The sequence below is a fragment of the Pantherophis guttatus genome, chromosome 6, assembly GCF_059756535.1.
Source record: "Pantherophis guttatus breed Tessera chromosome 6, ASM5975653v1, whole genome shotgun sequence".
Taxonomy (NCBI): Eukaryota; Metazoa; Chordata; class Lepidosauria; order Squamata; family Colubridae; genus Pantherophis; species Pantherophis guttatus.
The window spans coordinates 98,803,962-98,821,870 of record NC_142068.1 but is presented as its reverse complement, the minus strand read 5'-3'; the positions used below and the strand labels follow the sequence as shown (position 1 = coordinate 98,821,870).

Here is a 17,909-nt window from a genome sequence, read left to right as displayed (position 1 = left end):
CGGTCTGTTGTCGGCTCTGCGAACGTTCACCAAGTTGTTGGCAGCAGTGGCGGCATCTGTCCAGGTGATTCCAACACACATCTTGTGTTACCTGGACAACATTTTAATCCTGTCGTCTTCACTATCGCAGGCAGCAAAGGACAGCATGACAGTGGTTCGCATTCTGAAACTACATGGGTTTACCATCAATTGGCCAAAGAGCCACTTGCAGTTTATCACCCACATTCTACACTTGGGAGCAGACTCGCTCAGAGGCCAAGTCTTCCTGTCTCCTGACCGTTCCTGCAGCATCAAGGAGTTGGTGTTACAAGTGGTCTCCAGCAGGTCCATTTCTCTCCTCCTGCTGTCCCAACTGCTCGGAAAGATGATTTCCTGTATAGCCATTGTGCCCTGGACTCGCCGTCATGCTCATCCATGTCAATGGTTTCTATTACCTTTCCAAAAGGCGGGGCACAGCAATTTGAAGGCCAAGGTGAAGGTAACATCTCGAGTCTGGAGTTCATTTCACTGGTGGACTTCGGCGGCCCTGCTTCAGGGGTGTATGTTCCAGGAACCCAACCAGGTCGTTCTGACGATGGATGCAAGTCTTCAAGGTTGGGGCGCTCACCTTCTGTCACAGGTAGCTTAGGGACACTGGTCTCACTGGAACGTACCAACAGTATCAATTGGTTGGAATTGAGAGCAGTGTGACTAGCCCTCCGTCACTTTCAGACCAAGGTGACAGGTCAGCATGTGTTAGTGTTGACGGACAATATGGCCACAAAGGCACATATCAATCGAGAAGGGGGCACTTGGTTCAGGGCTCTGGTGGCCGAAGCGGAGAAACTGATGCGTTGGGCAGAGAAGCATACGCTATCAGTCAAAGCAGCACACATCTCCGGAGCATCCAATGTCAAAGCAGACTGGCTGAACAGAGAGCGCCTGGACTCGCTGAACAGAGAGCGAATGGCAGTTACATCCTCTGTTGTTCCAGGAGTTGTCTCACAGGTTCGGAGTTCCCATTCTCGACCTCTTCGCCAGTCCGAAGAATGCACAGGTACCAAGATACTTCTCCAGGTTTCAGGTTCCAGGAGTGGAGAATTACAACGCTCTTCGGTGCCACTGGCCGCGGGGACTGCTCTATGCGTTCTCGCCCATTCCATTCATTCCAAGAGTGCTTCGCAAGCTGTTGACAGAACGAGCGGAACTTCTTCTGGTCGCTCCTCATTGGCCTTGCCGGTCTTGGTTCGCAGACCTAGTCAGTCTCTCTGTTTCTCCTCAATGGAGGATTCCACGAGACAGGATTTCGCTCAGCCAAGGGGCCGTCCTCCATCTGGAACCCCAATGGCTCCATTTAACCATTTGGCACTTTTTTTTATTTTTTATTTTATTTTTTATTTTGATTTATATGCCGCCCTTCTCTGGAGACTCAAGGCGGCTTACAAGGCGTTAAGCAATAGCCTTCATACTTTTGTATATTTTATACAAATTCAGCTTATTGCCCCCACAAACTGGGTCCTCATTTTACCTACCTTAGAAAGGATGGAAGGCTGAGTCAACCTTGAGCCTGGTGAGAATTGAACTCGCAGTAATTGCAGGCAGCTGGAAGCTAAATACTATCTTTAACAGTAGCATTAGTCTGCATTAGTCTGCTGTGTCACTCAGGCTCCTTGAAAGGGTCCTTTTGAGCAAGGCCAACCTTTCCGACAAGGTTATACACACGATGCACGCTTCCTGGTGAGCCTTTTGTCGGTGATGTGTGAAGGTACATGTAGACCCTATGTTGGCTTCGGTTCCGGAGGTTTTGGAGTTTTTGCAAGTGGGACTAGACAATGGGTTGGCGCCGGCCACCTTACGTCGACAGGTGGCCATCTTATCAACAATACTTACCTATGATTCCCATCGGTCCCTTTCTCAACATCTGAGGGTTCGTTGTTTTCTCCAAGGAGCTGCCAATCCCAGCTCTCCTGTGGTGCATCGTTACTCTACGTGAGATTTGTCTCTGGTGCTTCAAGCCCTCACATCTTCTCCGTTTGAGCCATTGGGTTCCATCAGTTTACGTTTTCTGACTCTCAAGGTTGCCTTTCTTCTAGCAATCACATCAGCTAGAAGAATCTCAGAACTGGTGGCCTTATTGATCTGGAAGGACCTCTGTATTTTCCATACTAACAAAGTGGTTTTACGAATGGACCCGGCCTTTCTGCCTAAGGTGAATTCTTGGTTTCACCGAGTGCAGGAGCTTATTTTTCCTGATTTCTGTCCAGATCCACAACATCCTATGGAAGTCAGATGGCACACGTTAGATGTTCGTAGGACTCCCCGCAGGTATATAATAACGGCTTCCTTTCGTCGGACTGAAGCATTGTTTGTATCCTTTCATCTTTCATCTATGGGTCGAAACGTTTCTTTTGCTACGGTGGGCTGAAAGCCTGTATCACGAAAGCATATGAGCTATTTCAGACATTTGTAGAATGGCCACATGGTCGTCCTTGTCATTGTCAGACATTACAAATTGGACACTTTTGCCTCTGCGGAAGCATCGTTTGGGAGGAGAGTTTTGCAAAGTGTCATTTCCACCCAGGACCAGGGGATCAGTCAGCCCCCAGCCCAGTCCGTAAGCTTGGGTATGTCCCATACATGGAATGTCGGAGCAGCGCTTTGGAAAACGGACATTGGCTTACCTGAATGTCCATTTTCAAAGTGCTGCGAAGACATTACAACCCGCCCTGTAGGCTGCCTAATCCTGGCAGGGATGGGTGTTCTTTCTTTTGTTTCCTTATGATATAAGTTCTTGGATGACTACGTCTTCATGAAAAGACTGAAGACCACAGGAAGTAGGAGGCTGGAGAAAAATTACACTCAGTCTTGAGCAAATAGATGAAAGATTAACCCATATGTGAAATGTCTTCGCAGCGCTTCAAAAATGGACATTCAGGTAAGCCAATGTCCTTTTCTGTCTGGGTGTTTTATCCTTGGTGTAGACAAGCTTCTGCCTTAGTGTATTCTTGGGTTTGAAGTGTGCACATATATTACGTTGGCTGAAGAGCCTCCTGAGTTTTTCTGATATGCCTGCAACCTATGGAATGACGAAGTTGCTTCATTTATTGTTCTCGTCATTGTCTGTTACAGAAAAGCTCTTGTATAGTCTTTTTTGAGATTTGATGACAGCCCACTTGGAATAGCCACACGTTCTAAGGGCTTCCTTGATGTGTTTTAGTTCTTTTTCTTTCCCATCTTTGCTGGTAGGCAGGCCTTCAGCTTGATTATTAAGGTTCTGAGATGACTCCCATTTTGTGCTGCAGTGGGTGTTGGGAATCAAAATGTAAATATTGATCTGTGTGAGAGGGTTTTCTGTAAACTTCAATGTGAAGGCTTCTGTCTTCCTTAATGTGTATTGCACAGTCCAGGAAGGCTAGACTATTTTCCTTAACACTTTCCCATGTGAATTTGATGTATCTGTCCACAGAGTTGATACGTTTGGTAAATGCTTCCAATTCCTGTGTTTTGTCCTTCAATTGTCTTTTAGGTGGAAAACCATATTAATCTTCATGTACTGTATATAATCCCATAAGACTTTTTTAAAGTCTTTCAGCTAAAATGGATGTAAAAAGTTTATAATCATTATTAAGAGGGGAAATTGTCTATAATTTTTCATTGAAGTTAAATCCTGCCCTTCCTTAGGTATCAAAGCAATGAAAGCACCTTTCCATGAATCAGGTTTAGGGTTAACTTGCAGAATAGAATTCATTAAATCCTTCAATGGCAATAATAATTGAACCTCAAAAGTCTTATAAAATCTACTCAGTAAACCATCTGGTCTTGGTTTAATAGATAGAATTTGATCAAAGATTTATAGATAACTAATGATGGAACATATGACAGTCTAAAATAGCTTTACTTTTGTTGTTGTATTAATAATACTTCTTACTGAAAGCTGCTCAAAGTTCCTATTTCTAATAATGCCATTGAAGTTGGGCCTGTTTTTCTCATCTAGTCTTTCAGTATTTTTGTCCTTTTCCATTTCTTTTTGTTATCACTATTTGAAGTTCTAATAATTTCTGTTGCCTTTTTCCTTGTATCACTATTACGTACTTTGCTACATCCCTATTTCTATCAAGCTGTTAGACCTCTTTTATTACTTTTGCTCAAATAGGGATAAGGATAAGGATGGGATACGATAGGATAGGATATGATAGGATAACAGAGTTGGAAAGCACCTTGGAGGTCTTCTAATCCAACCCCCTGCTCAGGCAGGAAACCCTATACCATTTCAGACAAATGGTTGTCCAATCTCTCCTTAAAAACTTCCAGTGTTGGAGCATTCACAACTTCTGGAGGCAAATTGTTCCAATGATTAATTGTTCTAAGTGTCAGGAAATTTCTTCTTAGTTTTAATTTGCTTCTCTCCTTCATTAGTTTCCATCTATTGCTTCTTGTCCTGCCCTCAGATCCTTTGAAAGAAGAGCTTGACTCCCTCTTCTTTATGGCAGCCCCTGAGATATTGGGATACTGCTATCATGTCACCCCTTGTTCTTCTTTTCATTAAACAAGACATACCCAATTTCAGCAACTGTTCTTTATATGTTTTAGCCTCCAGTCCCCTAATCATTTATGTTGCTCTTCTCTGCACTCTTTCTAGAGTCTCAACATCTTTTTTACATCGTGGAGACCAAAACTGGATGCAGTATTCCAAGTGTGAGCTCTTGGGGCACTGGGACCCCGCAGCCCAGCCCAGCCCCGCTTCCCTGAGGGAGTGTCCAGCTGCACTTACTTTGAGGCTGCTGTGAGGTTGGGTGAGGCGTCATGTGGCGGGGTGAGGCAGGCAGGGCCCTTGAGGCTGCTGCAGGGCAAGGCCAGATGAGATGAGGCGAGGCAAGGCCAAGTGGGATGAGGTGAGGCCAGGCGTAGCAAGGAGCTGCAGCTGCTGTCGAGCCCCCATGCACTCACTGTTTTCTGGGCGTGGGTTGAGGCAGCAGGCACCGGCCCCTCAGCATTTCCAGTGATGCTGTCTAACCACATTTTTCTTTCTTATCAAGTAGTAGATTTCTCAAATGCCTTTGAAGTCCAAGTAAATTATATCCACAGCATTCTTCTGGTCCACTAATTTTGTCACTTTGTCAAAGATTTGTCTGGCACGATCTTGTTTTTGATAAATCCACGGTGGCTTTTGGTTATAACCTTTCTTTCTTTCTTTCTTTCTTTCTTTCTTTCTTTCTTTCTTTCTTTCTTTCTTTCTTTCTTTCTTTCTTTCTTCCTTCCTTCCTTCCTTCCTTCCTTCCTTCCTTCCTTCCTTCCTTCCTTCCTTCCTCTCTCTCTCTCTCTCTCTCTCTCTCTCTCTCTCTCTCTCTCTCTTTCTTTCTTTCTTTCTTTCTTTCTTTCTTTCTTTCTTTCCTAATTAGTTCAATTTATATGCCGCCCTTCTCCGGAGACTCAGGGCGGCTTACAATGCGTTAAGCAATAGTCTTCATACTTTTGTATATACCTGCTTAGTAGGGCTTTCGCCCCCCCCCCAAGCGGTGTTCTTTTTTATACAAATTCAGCTTATTGCCCCCACAATCCGGGTCCTCATTTTACCTACCTCGAAAGGATGGAAAGCTAAGTCAACCTTGAGCCTGGTGAGATTTGAACTTACAGTAATTGCAGGCAGCTAACAACACTTTAGTCTGCTGCGCCACCAAGGCTCTTTTTCCTCTAGGTGTTCGCTGATTCGTTACTTGATTATATTTTCCTGAATCTTCCCAGATAGTGAGGTCCAGCTGATAGGTCTGTAGGTTCCTGGATCTATTTTTTTTCTTTTTTTGAAATGGAAACTACATCAGCTCTTTTCCAATCTTCTGATACTTCCCTAGTGTTCCAGGATCTTTGAAAGATATAATTCAGCGGTTCTGAGATCACGTTTGTCAGTTCCTTCAGAACCTTGGAGTGTATTCCTACAAATTCATTCCATTAAACATGTGAATTTGTCACATGAACTCGAGATCTTGTGATATCATTGTATTTTATCACTAATTTATCAGCTTGCTTGATATTATAGATTATTAAAGTATTTATCAAATAGAAATGATACATCAAGCTTTGCATTTATTACACTTCTATACCGCCCTTCTCCCAAAGGACTCAGGGCGGTGTACAGCCATCTTAAAACACATATACACTTACAAAATTTAAAAACAATTTAAAAACAAATATATAAATTTGGCCCACAAAATTAAAAGCTAACAGACACCCAATTTAAAATTCCTATTAGGCCAGTCTGGCTTGTTGGAATAAAAGAGTCTTCAGGGCACAGCGAAAGGTACGCAGGTCGGGGATCATACGAACCTCTAAGGGCAGCTCATTCCAAAGGGCTGGTGTCCCCACAGAGAAGGCTCTCCCACTGGGTGTCGCCAGTCGACATCGTTTGGCCAATGGCACCCTGAGGAGCCCCTCTGTGGGAGCGTATTGGCCGGTGGGAGGCTATCGGTGGCAGAAGGCGATCTCATATATACCCCGGTCCTAAGCCATGGAGCGCTTTAAAGGTGGTAACCAACACCTTGAATCGCACCCGGAAGACCACTGGGAGCCAGTGCAGCTCGCGCAGGAGAGGTGTTACGTGGGTGCGCCGTGTCACCCCCATAATCACCCGCGTGGCCGCATTCTGGACCAGTTGGAGCCTCCGAGTGCTCTTCAAGGGGAGCCCCATGTAGAGAGCGTTACAGTAGCTTAGACAGGATGTGACGAGGGCATGAGTGACCGTGCGCAGGGCATCCCGGTCCAGAAAGGGACGCAACTGGCGTATCAGGCGAACCTGATAAAAAGCTCCCCTTTTTTGCTACCGGTACAGTGAATTAGCCTCAATCTCAGCTACTGGTCCTCCCGAACCGGTCCAAACCGATAGCATTTCATCCCTGCACCACACCCATATTCATGTGCTCAGAATTTGGCTGTTTGGCAACTGCTTGCATTTATGACCAATTGCAGTACCCTGCGATCATGTGATCACAATTTATGACTGTTCTGCCAGTTTCAGCAAAAATCTCAGAATGGAAGAACTTAATGGATTTGCTTAATGACCGTAAATTGTCATAATATTGGTCTGCTTTGACTGAATGATTGCAATGACTTATGATGGAAATTCTGGTCCCAATTGTGGTTATACTAGAAGTCAAGGACTACCTGTACATATCATGATTTCCATATATGCTATATCTTATATAATCATTTTGTGAGTTTGCTTCTTCCGCTGAACACGGAGCTACAGGGAAGTAGTTACTATACTTACGTTAAAAATAATAATACAGGGGGTGGGTGGGTTGGAGTGAATGGCAGGCATTAGGTTTACTCTTAACCAGTTTTCCCATTTAATCAAATGAAATGAATAGCAGTTACTTGTTTATTGATATAATGGACCCTGGGAGGTACTTTTCTTTACAATCAAACTTTGTTCAAAATGGGAAAAAAATGAATGTTTTTTTATTCTATATTGATTTTATTCTATATTCTATATTTATAAAGGAATTCAGGGAGACAAACTCTGATTTTTTTTGCATTAGAGATAAGTTATCAATCAAAGACAGGTGCTTTCCTGGTGAGTTTATTCTCAGGTTAACAAGTTTATTTTATTTTATTTATTCAATTCAAGTTTAGATAAGAGGCTTGGAAAGGTCCTCTGGCTATCAGTAAATTAATGTCATTATTGCAGAATCTTGAATTTTGTTAACTTTCAGGTTGCAGTGGACATGGAATTTGCCAAGAATATGTATGAATTGCACAAGAAAGTGTCTCCTAGTGAAATTATTCTGGGATGGTAAGTCTTCACTCTACCGAAAATTGTCTATCCAGCTTCTCAAAAGAGAGAACTATCTTTAATTAATAGAGTGCCATAAAATAACAACAGTTCTTTAAACAATTACGTCACCTGTCAACAGTGTGGTTTTGAGAACAATACTCCATTGTTATAGAATTTTGGGAAAAAGTTTGACTCTAATAGGATAAACTTTGACTGTATTTCCCCCCCCCCCTTTCATTCAGGGATGTATTGTTTGCTTGCTTGCTTCTTAAAGTTGATGATAGGTTTTCAGTATTCACTGAACCTTTGTGGCATATTGCTTTGATCATGTTTCTGTTGTTGTAATAGATCCAATTTAATCCTTGGAGTATCCGTGGATAAAACTGTATAATCACACAAGATTCTAATTGATTTAAAATAGTGTCAAAAGCTGTTTGAGATGATAGATTCTCAGAATCTGTAAGAGAATCTCAGCAGATAGCATGGACTTGTGCATTTTCTTTTCTATTATATTTGTAACATTGCAAATTTGAAGGTATTGTTTTAAATATCATTTTAGCTGCCATCCACTTTCTTTCTTTCTTTTTGTTTCAGACATAAACATTCTGATGTGCAATATAACCTTTATTTAATATATTTATATGGCAGCTCAACTCAACACATATAATATTAAAATTCCACAATGTAAAAATCCTTAACATCCTCCCATACTGTTGTGACCTAGGCCCATGTAGTTATTATCAGACACAATCAGACCTAAACAAACATATTTTATTAGAACAGCTGAGAATTACTTCATTCTCTGCTTAGTCCAAATTAATTCCAAAGCAAATCCTTCATAAACAGTCCTTCGGCCTTATCACAAACCTTTGTCCTCTTTGGCACCCTGCCAAAGGCTTTGTCTTAGCAAAAGCCCCTCGAAGTTCAGAAGCAAGAGATGCCGACAAGAAAAAATGGCTGCTCTTTTAAGCCTTCTGGGAGGGGCCAATCATCTCCTTACTCCCAAGTTGTCCTTTTTGCTTTAGTTGCTCTTGCCTTCTGGCAGCTCTTCGCATGCGTGCATTAGGAACAGGCTCCTCCTGTTCCTCTGCCTCTCTGTTATCTGCCTCTGGAGGCTTCGGAGTCCGCGCATCGCTCCCAGATGGCCCTGGCCCCATCTCTGCCTCTGATGCAGAGCCCTCGTCCGGGCCTTCCCCTGACTCCAGGACTGGCCCATTGTCCTCCCCAGCCTCCCCACTGTCCCACTCTGCAGCCAGCTCCGCAAGCTGCTGGCGGACCACAACACATATCTCCATGGCAGGGGTGGGTTCTACTTACCTTTACTACTGGTTCGCAACAGGGCCACGTACATGCGCTTGCTTTGCTCGCATGTGTGCGTGCTCTTCTGCACATGCGCAGAAGCATTTTCATGACATCAGGGTCAGTGGGTGGAGCCTCCTGCCGGTTTTACTACCGGTTCTATAGAACCGGTGCGAACCGGGAGCAACCCACCACTGCTGCATGCGAGTATGGCGCCAAAACAACAGGCAAAACCAACACCAACCACTTGATTAGTTCCATGCCATCTTGGGGTCCCAGGCAACTGACAGAACCATGTCTCAAGGGCCTTCCAGAAGAGTATCAAAGTGGGGTCTAATCTTATCTTTGGGGGAATGATATTCCAAAGGGAGGGAGCCACTAGAGAAGGCCTGTTTTCCTGGGCCTCACTAGATGTGCTTCCCTAATAGATGGAACTGTAATACACCCTGTCTTTCCCCTCTTGTGGGCCAGAGTGATGTAACTGGGAAGAGATGGTCGTTCAGTTAATCTGGCCCCAAGCCATATAGGGCTTAAAAGGTGATAACCAGAACCTTGACTTGTACTTGGAAGCAAATCGGTAGCCGATATAGTTTCCACAAAAGAGGTAACATAGACTGTTGCGTTTTGAGCCATCTGAAGCTTCCAAATACTATTTGGCACAACCTCATGTAGAGTGCATTACAGTAGTCCAAACAAGAGGTGACTAGGGTTTGGGTGACTGTGAGAAGGGCATGTTGATGTACAAAAGGGGCTAACTAGTACACAACTTTTTTTGCCTTTTGGTACTATCCATGGGGTTTTATCCTGGGAGAAATATCAACAACCTCAGATATGCAGATGATACCACTGCATAATGGCAGAAAGCGATGAAGAACTAAAGAGGCTCTTGATGTGGGTGAAGAAGGAGAGTGCAAAAGTTGGCTTGAAACTCAATATTAAGAAAACCAAGATCATGGCATCCGGCCCTCTCAAATCCTGGCAAATAGATGGGGAAGAAATGGAGATAGTGACAGATTCTATTTTCCTGGGCCATCACCGCAGATGGGGACTGCAGCCAAGAAATAAAAAGACGCTTGCTCCTGGGGAGGAAAACTATAGCAAATCTAGACAGCATTCTAAAAAGCAGAGACATCACTCTTCCAACAAAAGCGCGTATAGTCAAGGCTATGGTTTTCCCAATTACAATGTATGGCTGTGAAAGTTGCACCATAAGAAAAGCTGAGCATCAAAGAATTGAGGCCTTTGAACTCTGGTGCTGGAGAAGACTCCTGTGAGTCTCTTGGACTGCAAGGCGATCAAACCGGTCAGTCCTAGAGGAGATCGACCCCGACTGCTCTTTAGAAGGCCAGATCCTGAAGATGAAACTCAAATACTTTGGCCACCTAATGAGAAGGAAGGACTCACTGGAGAAGAGCCTCATGCTGGGAAAGATTAAGGGCAAAAGAAGAAGGGGACTACAGAGAATGAGGTGGCTGGATGGAGTCACTGAACTAGTAGGCATGAGATTAAATGGACTCTGGGGGATGATAGAGGACAGGAAGGCCTGGAAGAATGTTGTCCATGCGGTCATGATGGGTCAGACATGACTTCGCAACTAACAGCAAAGTACACAACTTGCCATTGTGCAGGGCTAGAGCTGCCAGTCCAGGAGAACCCCCAGATTATGTACTGGGTCGCCTGGGGCAGTGCAACCCTATCCACAACCCAAAACAGTAATTTTAAAAAATCTTTTGTTAATTTGCAAGAGATTATTGAAAATCTCAAGTAACTTTGTATCAGATTCATATTTCATTAGTTTATTCCATTCTGAGGAGAGGTATTGGTAATATTTACCTATCTGATAGTATTGGATAAAACTAATTTAGTTTTATTTAGTTTTAGTTTTATTTAGTATATTTCAAATGGTAAGATAATAACATATATTTTATGGATACATCAGTGGCAAAACATTAGTCTGTATTCTCAGCATAGCAACTTTTAAATGTCCTGTATTAAATTAATGTATTCACTGTGTGCAAATATTGTTTTAAGCTGATTTTATTTTTGCAGGTATGCAACTGGACATGACATCACAGAACACTCTGTTTTGATCCATGAATATTACAGTCGGGAAGCTCACAATCCAATTCACTTAACTGTGGACACCAGTTTACAAAATGGACGTATGAGCATTAAGGCATATATCAGGTACTTCCAAAAACAATTCATCTGCATTTTGCTTGAAAGAAACAAGGATAAAAAAATAAAATTTTATAGTCCATAAAAGAAAAGTGTGAACCTTATTCCATACTATTTTTTAACATTAGAGCAGAACAGCTTAGATGGATATCAAATTGCAAAAATAACATTAAAAGAATAAGTTGAGATTCCAAAGTTTTGAGAAGCTCCGGCTTTGATCCTTTTTCTCCTATGACATTCTTAAAATTATTCTGGCTATATAACTATATAACTATACATGTACATGGCAGTTATGTACATATATATGGTCACTATTGTGTGTTTTTCAGAATCAGTATTCTAATAAATTGAAAGCAACTCTTATGTATCAAACCTTATTTGGAATATATATGCTAAGAAAAATTCTTTCTCTTTTAGCACTACAATGGGAGTTCCTGGTAAGACTATGGGGGTAATGTTTACTCCTCTCACTGTGAAGTATGCCTACTATGATACAGAGCGGATAGGAGGTAAGCATTATATTATTGATAGATATAGTGCTACTGCTTTTCTCCTAATGATTAGCATAGCCAAGAAGTGAAACCTAATGAGTGGCTAGTCCAATAATGGCAAACGTTTTGGACTGTGTGAAAAATTCAAAATATGTCTACTTTGATTCTACTGGGGTGTCATATATAACACTACCCTCAGACAAAAAAGGCCTTTTGCAGACCTCCTCGCTGGACTTTCCTCATGGCGTCACTCTCTGGACTCTGGAAGTTAGATAAGAGGCCTGCTCTTTTGGAGTTTCTGGAGCATCAGAAAAATTGCATGAGAATGCTTGCATGATTTTCCATTTTCAGAAATGGAATGGAATGGAATGAAACAAGAATGATAGATAGATAGATAGATAGATAGATAGATAGATAGATAGATAGATAGATAGATAGATAGATAGAGTCCCTTGGGAGTTGGGTGGCACAGAAATGCAACTAACTAACTAACTAACTAACTAACTAACTAACTAACTAACTAACTAAATAAATAAATAAATAAATAAATAAATAAATAAATAAATAAATAAAAGCTGTCATAGGGCTCGGTTCTCGGCCCTCCAGCACAGCATGAAATGACATGACATGTTATGATATGACATGAAATGAAATGAAATGACATGAAATGCAATAAAATGCAATAAAATGCAATAAAATGCAATAAAATGAAATGATGTGAAACAGGAATGAAAAGCTGTCATAGGGCTCGGTTCTCGGCCCTCCAGCACAGCATGAAGTCCTCGGTTGGCAGCGTGAAAGGTCCTGGACCTGAGCCCGCTTTGGCCTCTGGTGATACGGAATGTTGAGATGGTCATTAAGTGAGACGGAATAGCTTGATTGCGGCCGGACCCGGCAGCATGGCTTGTTTACCTTCCTGATTAGCCTAAGTGCGCAGCAAGGCTGCATTTATTTATGGAAGCCTGATTGTGGCAGCATGGCTTGTTTACTTTCCTGATTATCAGAAGTGCGCAGCCAGGCTGCATTTATTCTGAAAGGCCTGATTGCAGCCGGACCAGGCAGCATTGCTTGTTTACATACCTGAATAACCTGAGGGCGCAACAATACTGTACTTTTCTAAATAGCTGATGGCGACCAGGCATGGCTTCTTTACATTCCTGGATAGCCTATGGGCACAGCAAGACTGCAATATTATGACTAGCCTGATTGCCACCAGGCCTGGCAGCATGGCTTGGTTACTTTCCTGAATAACCTAAGTGCGTAACAGTCTGTGTTCTTTTCTGATTGGCCTAATTGTGACCGGTCCTTGCAGCACATTCCTGAATGGCCTAAGGGCACTACAAGGCTGCATTTATTTTTGCATAGCTTGAATGTGGCCCGCCCTGGCAGCGGGGCTGTTGACATTCCTGATTACCCTAAGTGTGCTTCGGAATGGCCTGGGGGCAGCGGATCTGCGAGAGGCAGCTGGTTTTGGTTGCAGGGCTTGCTTGTCATTCGGAAAGCCTGAGGTGAAAGGCTCGGACAATAAGGCTTGATCAGCAATTATGATGGGCCTAATTGCGGCCAGTTCTGCCAGCAAGGCTTGAAAGATATTTGGTCTCAAAGCAGATCTCTGTTCACGCGGCAGAGCAGAGTGGAGTGTGTGTCGGGTGTTTTGGGCCCTTTTTTAATAGGGCTGGACCAGGGACCCAGGAGATTTAGTTGTAAGTGGATGCAGGCAAGAGTAGCACTAGCTGGAGAGGAGGAGGTCAGATGGCGCTCTGGCATTTCAGAGGGTCTCCAGGGCTACCTTGTGCTTCCTATGACGACTCTCAGGCGGTCAAGACCAGGTCAACAGACACGGAGGAACTAGTTCTTAGACACTAAAGACAGTGACGAGGATCCTCTGGCGTCGGGCTGGACGCAACTGGGAGATAGTATGAAGTATGAAGATAGTATGATAGTATGAAGATCTACTTTGACCCAATATTATTGGACGATCTGGTGAAGCCCTGATCAGTTGACTCTCCACCTCTGTTTTGTGTGATGTTTACGGCTGCTGACCTGCTTGCGCTGCGAGACTCCCCCCTCTCGCAGGTTTGGCCCTCCTCACTATCGAGGGCCTACCTTGATGACGGATTTTGGAATCCCGAGAGGTGGCATGCGGCGCGGAGGGGGTTGTGGGGTTTTGGGGGGAAATTTTTAGATAAGGTTTTAAAGGTTTCTGGGAGAGGGGTGGGCTCTGTGGGTTTGGGGGAGAACCTGTCGGGGAGGAGGCCAGAGCCGGCTGAAGAGCGCTGCACAAGAGGTGCGGGAACCAGGGGTCAAGGAGGGGGTTAGAGCTTGTGTTGTGAATGGACATTACATCAGTACTGTGGGTGGGAGGGGCAGATATGGCGGCAGCAGGGGGCCACATCAGGTTGTGGGAGCGTGCGCCCGCTGGCTCCAAGCGATGGCGCACTCTGGCCTCCAATGCTCCTCTCGTTCCCCAGGTTGCACAGACCCTCAGGCCCTGGGCCTTCGGCTGATGTTGTGCAACGCCTGGTCCATGGTAAATAAAGCCCCCCTCATTTGTGATCTTGTTCAGGAGGGGGGAGCGGACCTGACGGGTATTACGGAGACCTGGTTGGGCCAGGAGGGGGGGTCCCCCTCGTTGAGATGTGCCCACCCGGTTTCCGCACATTCCATCAGCCGAGGACACGGGAGGGGAGGGGGGTGGCGGTTGTCATTAGAGAAGGTCTTGGTTCGAGGGAGGCCACTGTTCCTCAGACGGCTGGATGTGAGTCCCTTCTTGTGAGGTGGGGTCATGGGGTGCAGATGGGCATGCTGATTACGTACCTGGCTCCTTGCCACGTGACAGCAGCCCTGCCCGAGCTGCTCAACGTTATAGCCACGGTGGCGGTTGACACCCCAGGCTTATGGTCATGGGGGATTTTAACCTGCCATCCGTCGGGAGGCGTCTGAGGTGGCTCGGGAGTTCATGGCTTCCATGACGGCCATGGACCTGACCCAGTTAGTTCATAGCCCTACTCACACGGCGGGAAACATTCTAGACCTGGTTTTTGTCTCTGGTCAGTGGTTGAGTGATCTTGAGATAGGGGATATAGTGATCGAGCCCTTGTCATGGTCGGATCACTCCCTCCTTCACTTTGACCTTTGAACCGCCGCACCCCGCCACAGGGAGGCGGAACCATTGAGGTGGTACCGCCCCAGGCACCTGATGGATCCAGATAGGTTCCAGACGGAGCTTGGGCCATTTCCTGAGGCTCTGGCACACGGCTCGACTGAGGAGCTGGTGGCCGCTTGGGATAGGGCAGTCCCTGGAGCTTTGGATCGGGTTGTGCCTTTGCGGACTCTGACCCGGCGCCGATCTCGCCTGGCTCCTTGGTTCACCGAGGAGCTGAGGGAGATGAAGCGCCGGAAAAGACGCCTGGAGAGCGGTTGGAGGGCCAGCCATTCTGAATCTGACCGAACATTGGTAAGGTCTCATATTAAGACCTACCTGGTGGCAATAAAAGTGGCGAAGTATAACTATTTTGCCGCTCTTATTGCGTCATCAGATAATCGCCCGGCCGCCCTGTTTAGGATGACCCGCTCCCTGCTCCACCAGGAAGTGCAGGAGGACCCCTTGGAGGGTAGAGCCGAGGATTTTGTACAGTATCTGTATGACAAAATCGCTCAGATTCAGGAACACCTGGACTCTGACTGGGTAGATTCAGGGGGGAGGACAGAGGCAGGTCTTGTGAGTGTTATCTGGGAAGAGTTTGATTCTGTGACGCCCGAAGACGTGGACAGGATACTGGGCAGACTGAGCGCAGCCACATGTTTACTGGACCCGTGTCCCTCCTGGCTGGTGCTGGCCTCTCGGGAGGTTACACGAGACTGGCTCCAGGGGATTATAAATGCTTCTCTGAGTGAGGGTGTCTTCCCCGCCGCCTTGAAAGAGGCGGTGGTGAGGCCTCTCCTCAAGAAGCCTTCCCTGGACCCGGCAGTGTTGGCAAATTATCGTCCAGTCTCCAACCTTCGCTTCATTGCGAAGGTTGTTGAGAGAGTGGTAGCGCGACAGTTCCCTCAGTACCTGGATGAATCGTCGTATCTGGATCCGTTCCAGTCGGGCTTCAGGCCTGGGTACAGCACAGAAACTGCATTGGTCGTGTTGGTTGATGATCTCTGGAGGGTTCGGGACAGGGGTTATTCCTCTGTCCTAGTCCTATTAGACCTCTCAGCGGCTTTTGATACCATCGACCATGGTATCATGCTGCACCGGCTAGAGGAGTTAGGGGTGGGGGGCACCGTCCTACGGTGGTTCTCCTCCTTTCTCTCTGACCGGTCGCAGTCTGTGTTGACAGGGGGGCAGAGGTCGACCCCGAGGCCCCTTGTATGTGGGGTGCCACAAGGGTCAGTCCTCTCGCCCCTTCTGTTCAACATTTAATGTGAAGCCGCTGGGTGAGATCATCCGTGGTTTTGGGGTTAAGTACCATCAGTATGCTGACGACACTCAGCTGTACATCTCCACCCCAGACCACCCCAACGATGCCCTTAAAGTGATGTCCCGGTGCCTGGAGGCCGTGCCTGGATGGGGAGAAACAGACTCGGGCTCAACCCATCCAAGACCGAGTAGCTGTGGTTTCCGACATCCCGATATAGTCAGTTAGTGCCATCACTGACTATTGGGGGCGAGTCATTGGCCCCCACGGAGAGGGTTCGCAACTTGGGTGTCCTTCTGGACTCACGGCTGTCTTTGGAAGAGCATGGGACGGCCGTGGCCAGGGGGACTTTTTATCTGGTCCGCCTGATTTGCCAGTTGCGTCCCTTTCTGGATCGGGACTTGTTAAATACGGTCACTTATGCTCTTGTTACTTCCCGCCTGGACTACTGCAATGCTCTCTATATGGGGCTCCCCTTGAGCACCCGGAGGCTCCAGCTGATCCAGAACGCGGCTGCGTGGGTGGTTATGGGAGCGGCATGGCGCTCCCATGTGACACCCCCCCTCCTGCGCGAGTTGCACTGGCTCCCGGTGGTCTTCTGGGTGCACTTCAAGGTTTTGGTTACCACCTTTAGAGCGCTCTATGGCATTGGACCGGGGTATTTACGAGACCGCCTTCTGCTACCAATAGCCTCTCACCGACCAGTACGCTCCCACAGAGAGGGGCTTCTCAGGGTGCCGTCGGCCAAACGGTGTTGACTGGCGGCCCCCAGGGGGAGAGCCTTCTCTGTCGTGGCACCTACCATCTGGAATGAGCTCCCCCCAGAGATAACGGAGGATCCCGGATCTGCGCACGTTTCGTCATGCTCTCAAAACTTTTTTATTTCAGCAGGCTGGCCTGGCCTAACTCTCCTCTTTTAAATTTTTAATTCGTTTGATTTTATAAATTGGGTGTTTTAATTTGTGTTTCGGCCAAAATATTTAATAATTTTAAGGGACTTTTAATATTTGTATTATCTGTATTTTATCTTGGCTGTTCACCGCCCTGAGTCCTCTGGGAGTAGGGCGGTATAGAAATTTGATAGATAGATAGATAGATAGATAGATAGATAGATAGATAGATAGATAGATAGATAGATAGATAGATAGATGATAGATAGATAAATCCATCGGAGCGGAGCGTAAGCAGGGCAGACAATATGAGGGCAGAATGATTGAGTAGGGCCCTTTGACCACTTGGTGTGGCATTTGCTTCTAGCGTGGGTTGAAGTGACTGTGATTTGGTTCGGTGGACTGCCCAGGGATCTCTCCACAATGTCAGCATCCGGACAGATATCCCGTTGTTTCCCACGGTGCCCAATTCAGGAGGCAGCAAGGGTCAACACACTTCGTTCTCTGTGGCCCAGAGCTCAGGGTCCGCTTTTTGCTCTGGCTTTCCTACCGGGGGTCTTCAGGAGATTCTACAAATCTGGGCAAAGTATCCTGGACAATGCCACATTGGTCTTGACACCCGGGGGTCATGGTACGAATGAGCCTGTCGGTTGGCCTCCGCAGAGACTTTCGTCCGACAGGGTATCCCTCGATCAGGGGTCTTTTGGCCATCCAGAAACCGGGGGGCTAAGTTTGACTGAGTGGCGGTGGAGCGGGGACTGCTGGAGGGGTAGACCCTTTTCTTCAGCGTGCCCCGGTCTTTGTAGACGGCCAGACGCCCGTTCACGAATTCCAATTCTGTTGCTACTTGAAAGGTGTTTAGTTATGGTGCTCCTCCAAAGATATACAGCCGACAAGG

The 17,909-nt window shown here is 46.0% G+C and overlaps 1 protein-coding gene across 1 annotated transcript in view; it reads left to right on the top strand.

Annotated features, from left to right (window-relative positions):
• EIF3F (eukaryotic translation initiation factor 3 subunit F) overlaps positions 1 to 17,909 on the top strand; it is a 34,161-nt gene that overhangs the window by 9,062 nt on the left and 7,190 nt on the right. Inside the window, exons 3-5 of the mRNA XM_034435256.3 lie at positions 7,686 to 7,765; positions 11,096 to 11,233; positions 11,642 to 11,733. Of these exons, the coding sequence (XP_034291147.1) occupies positions 7,686 to 7,765; positions 11,096 to 11,233; positions 11,642 to 11,733 (310 nt within the window). The remainder of the gene's footprint in view (positions 1 to 7,685; positions 7,766 to 11,095; positions 11,234 to 11,641; positions 11,734 to 17,909) is intronic.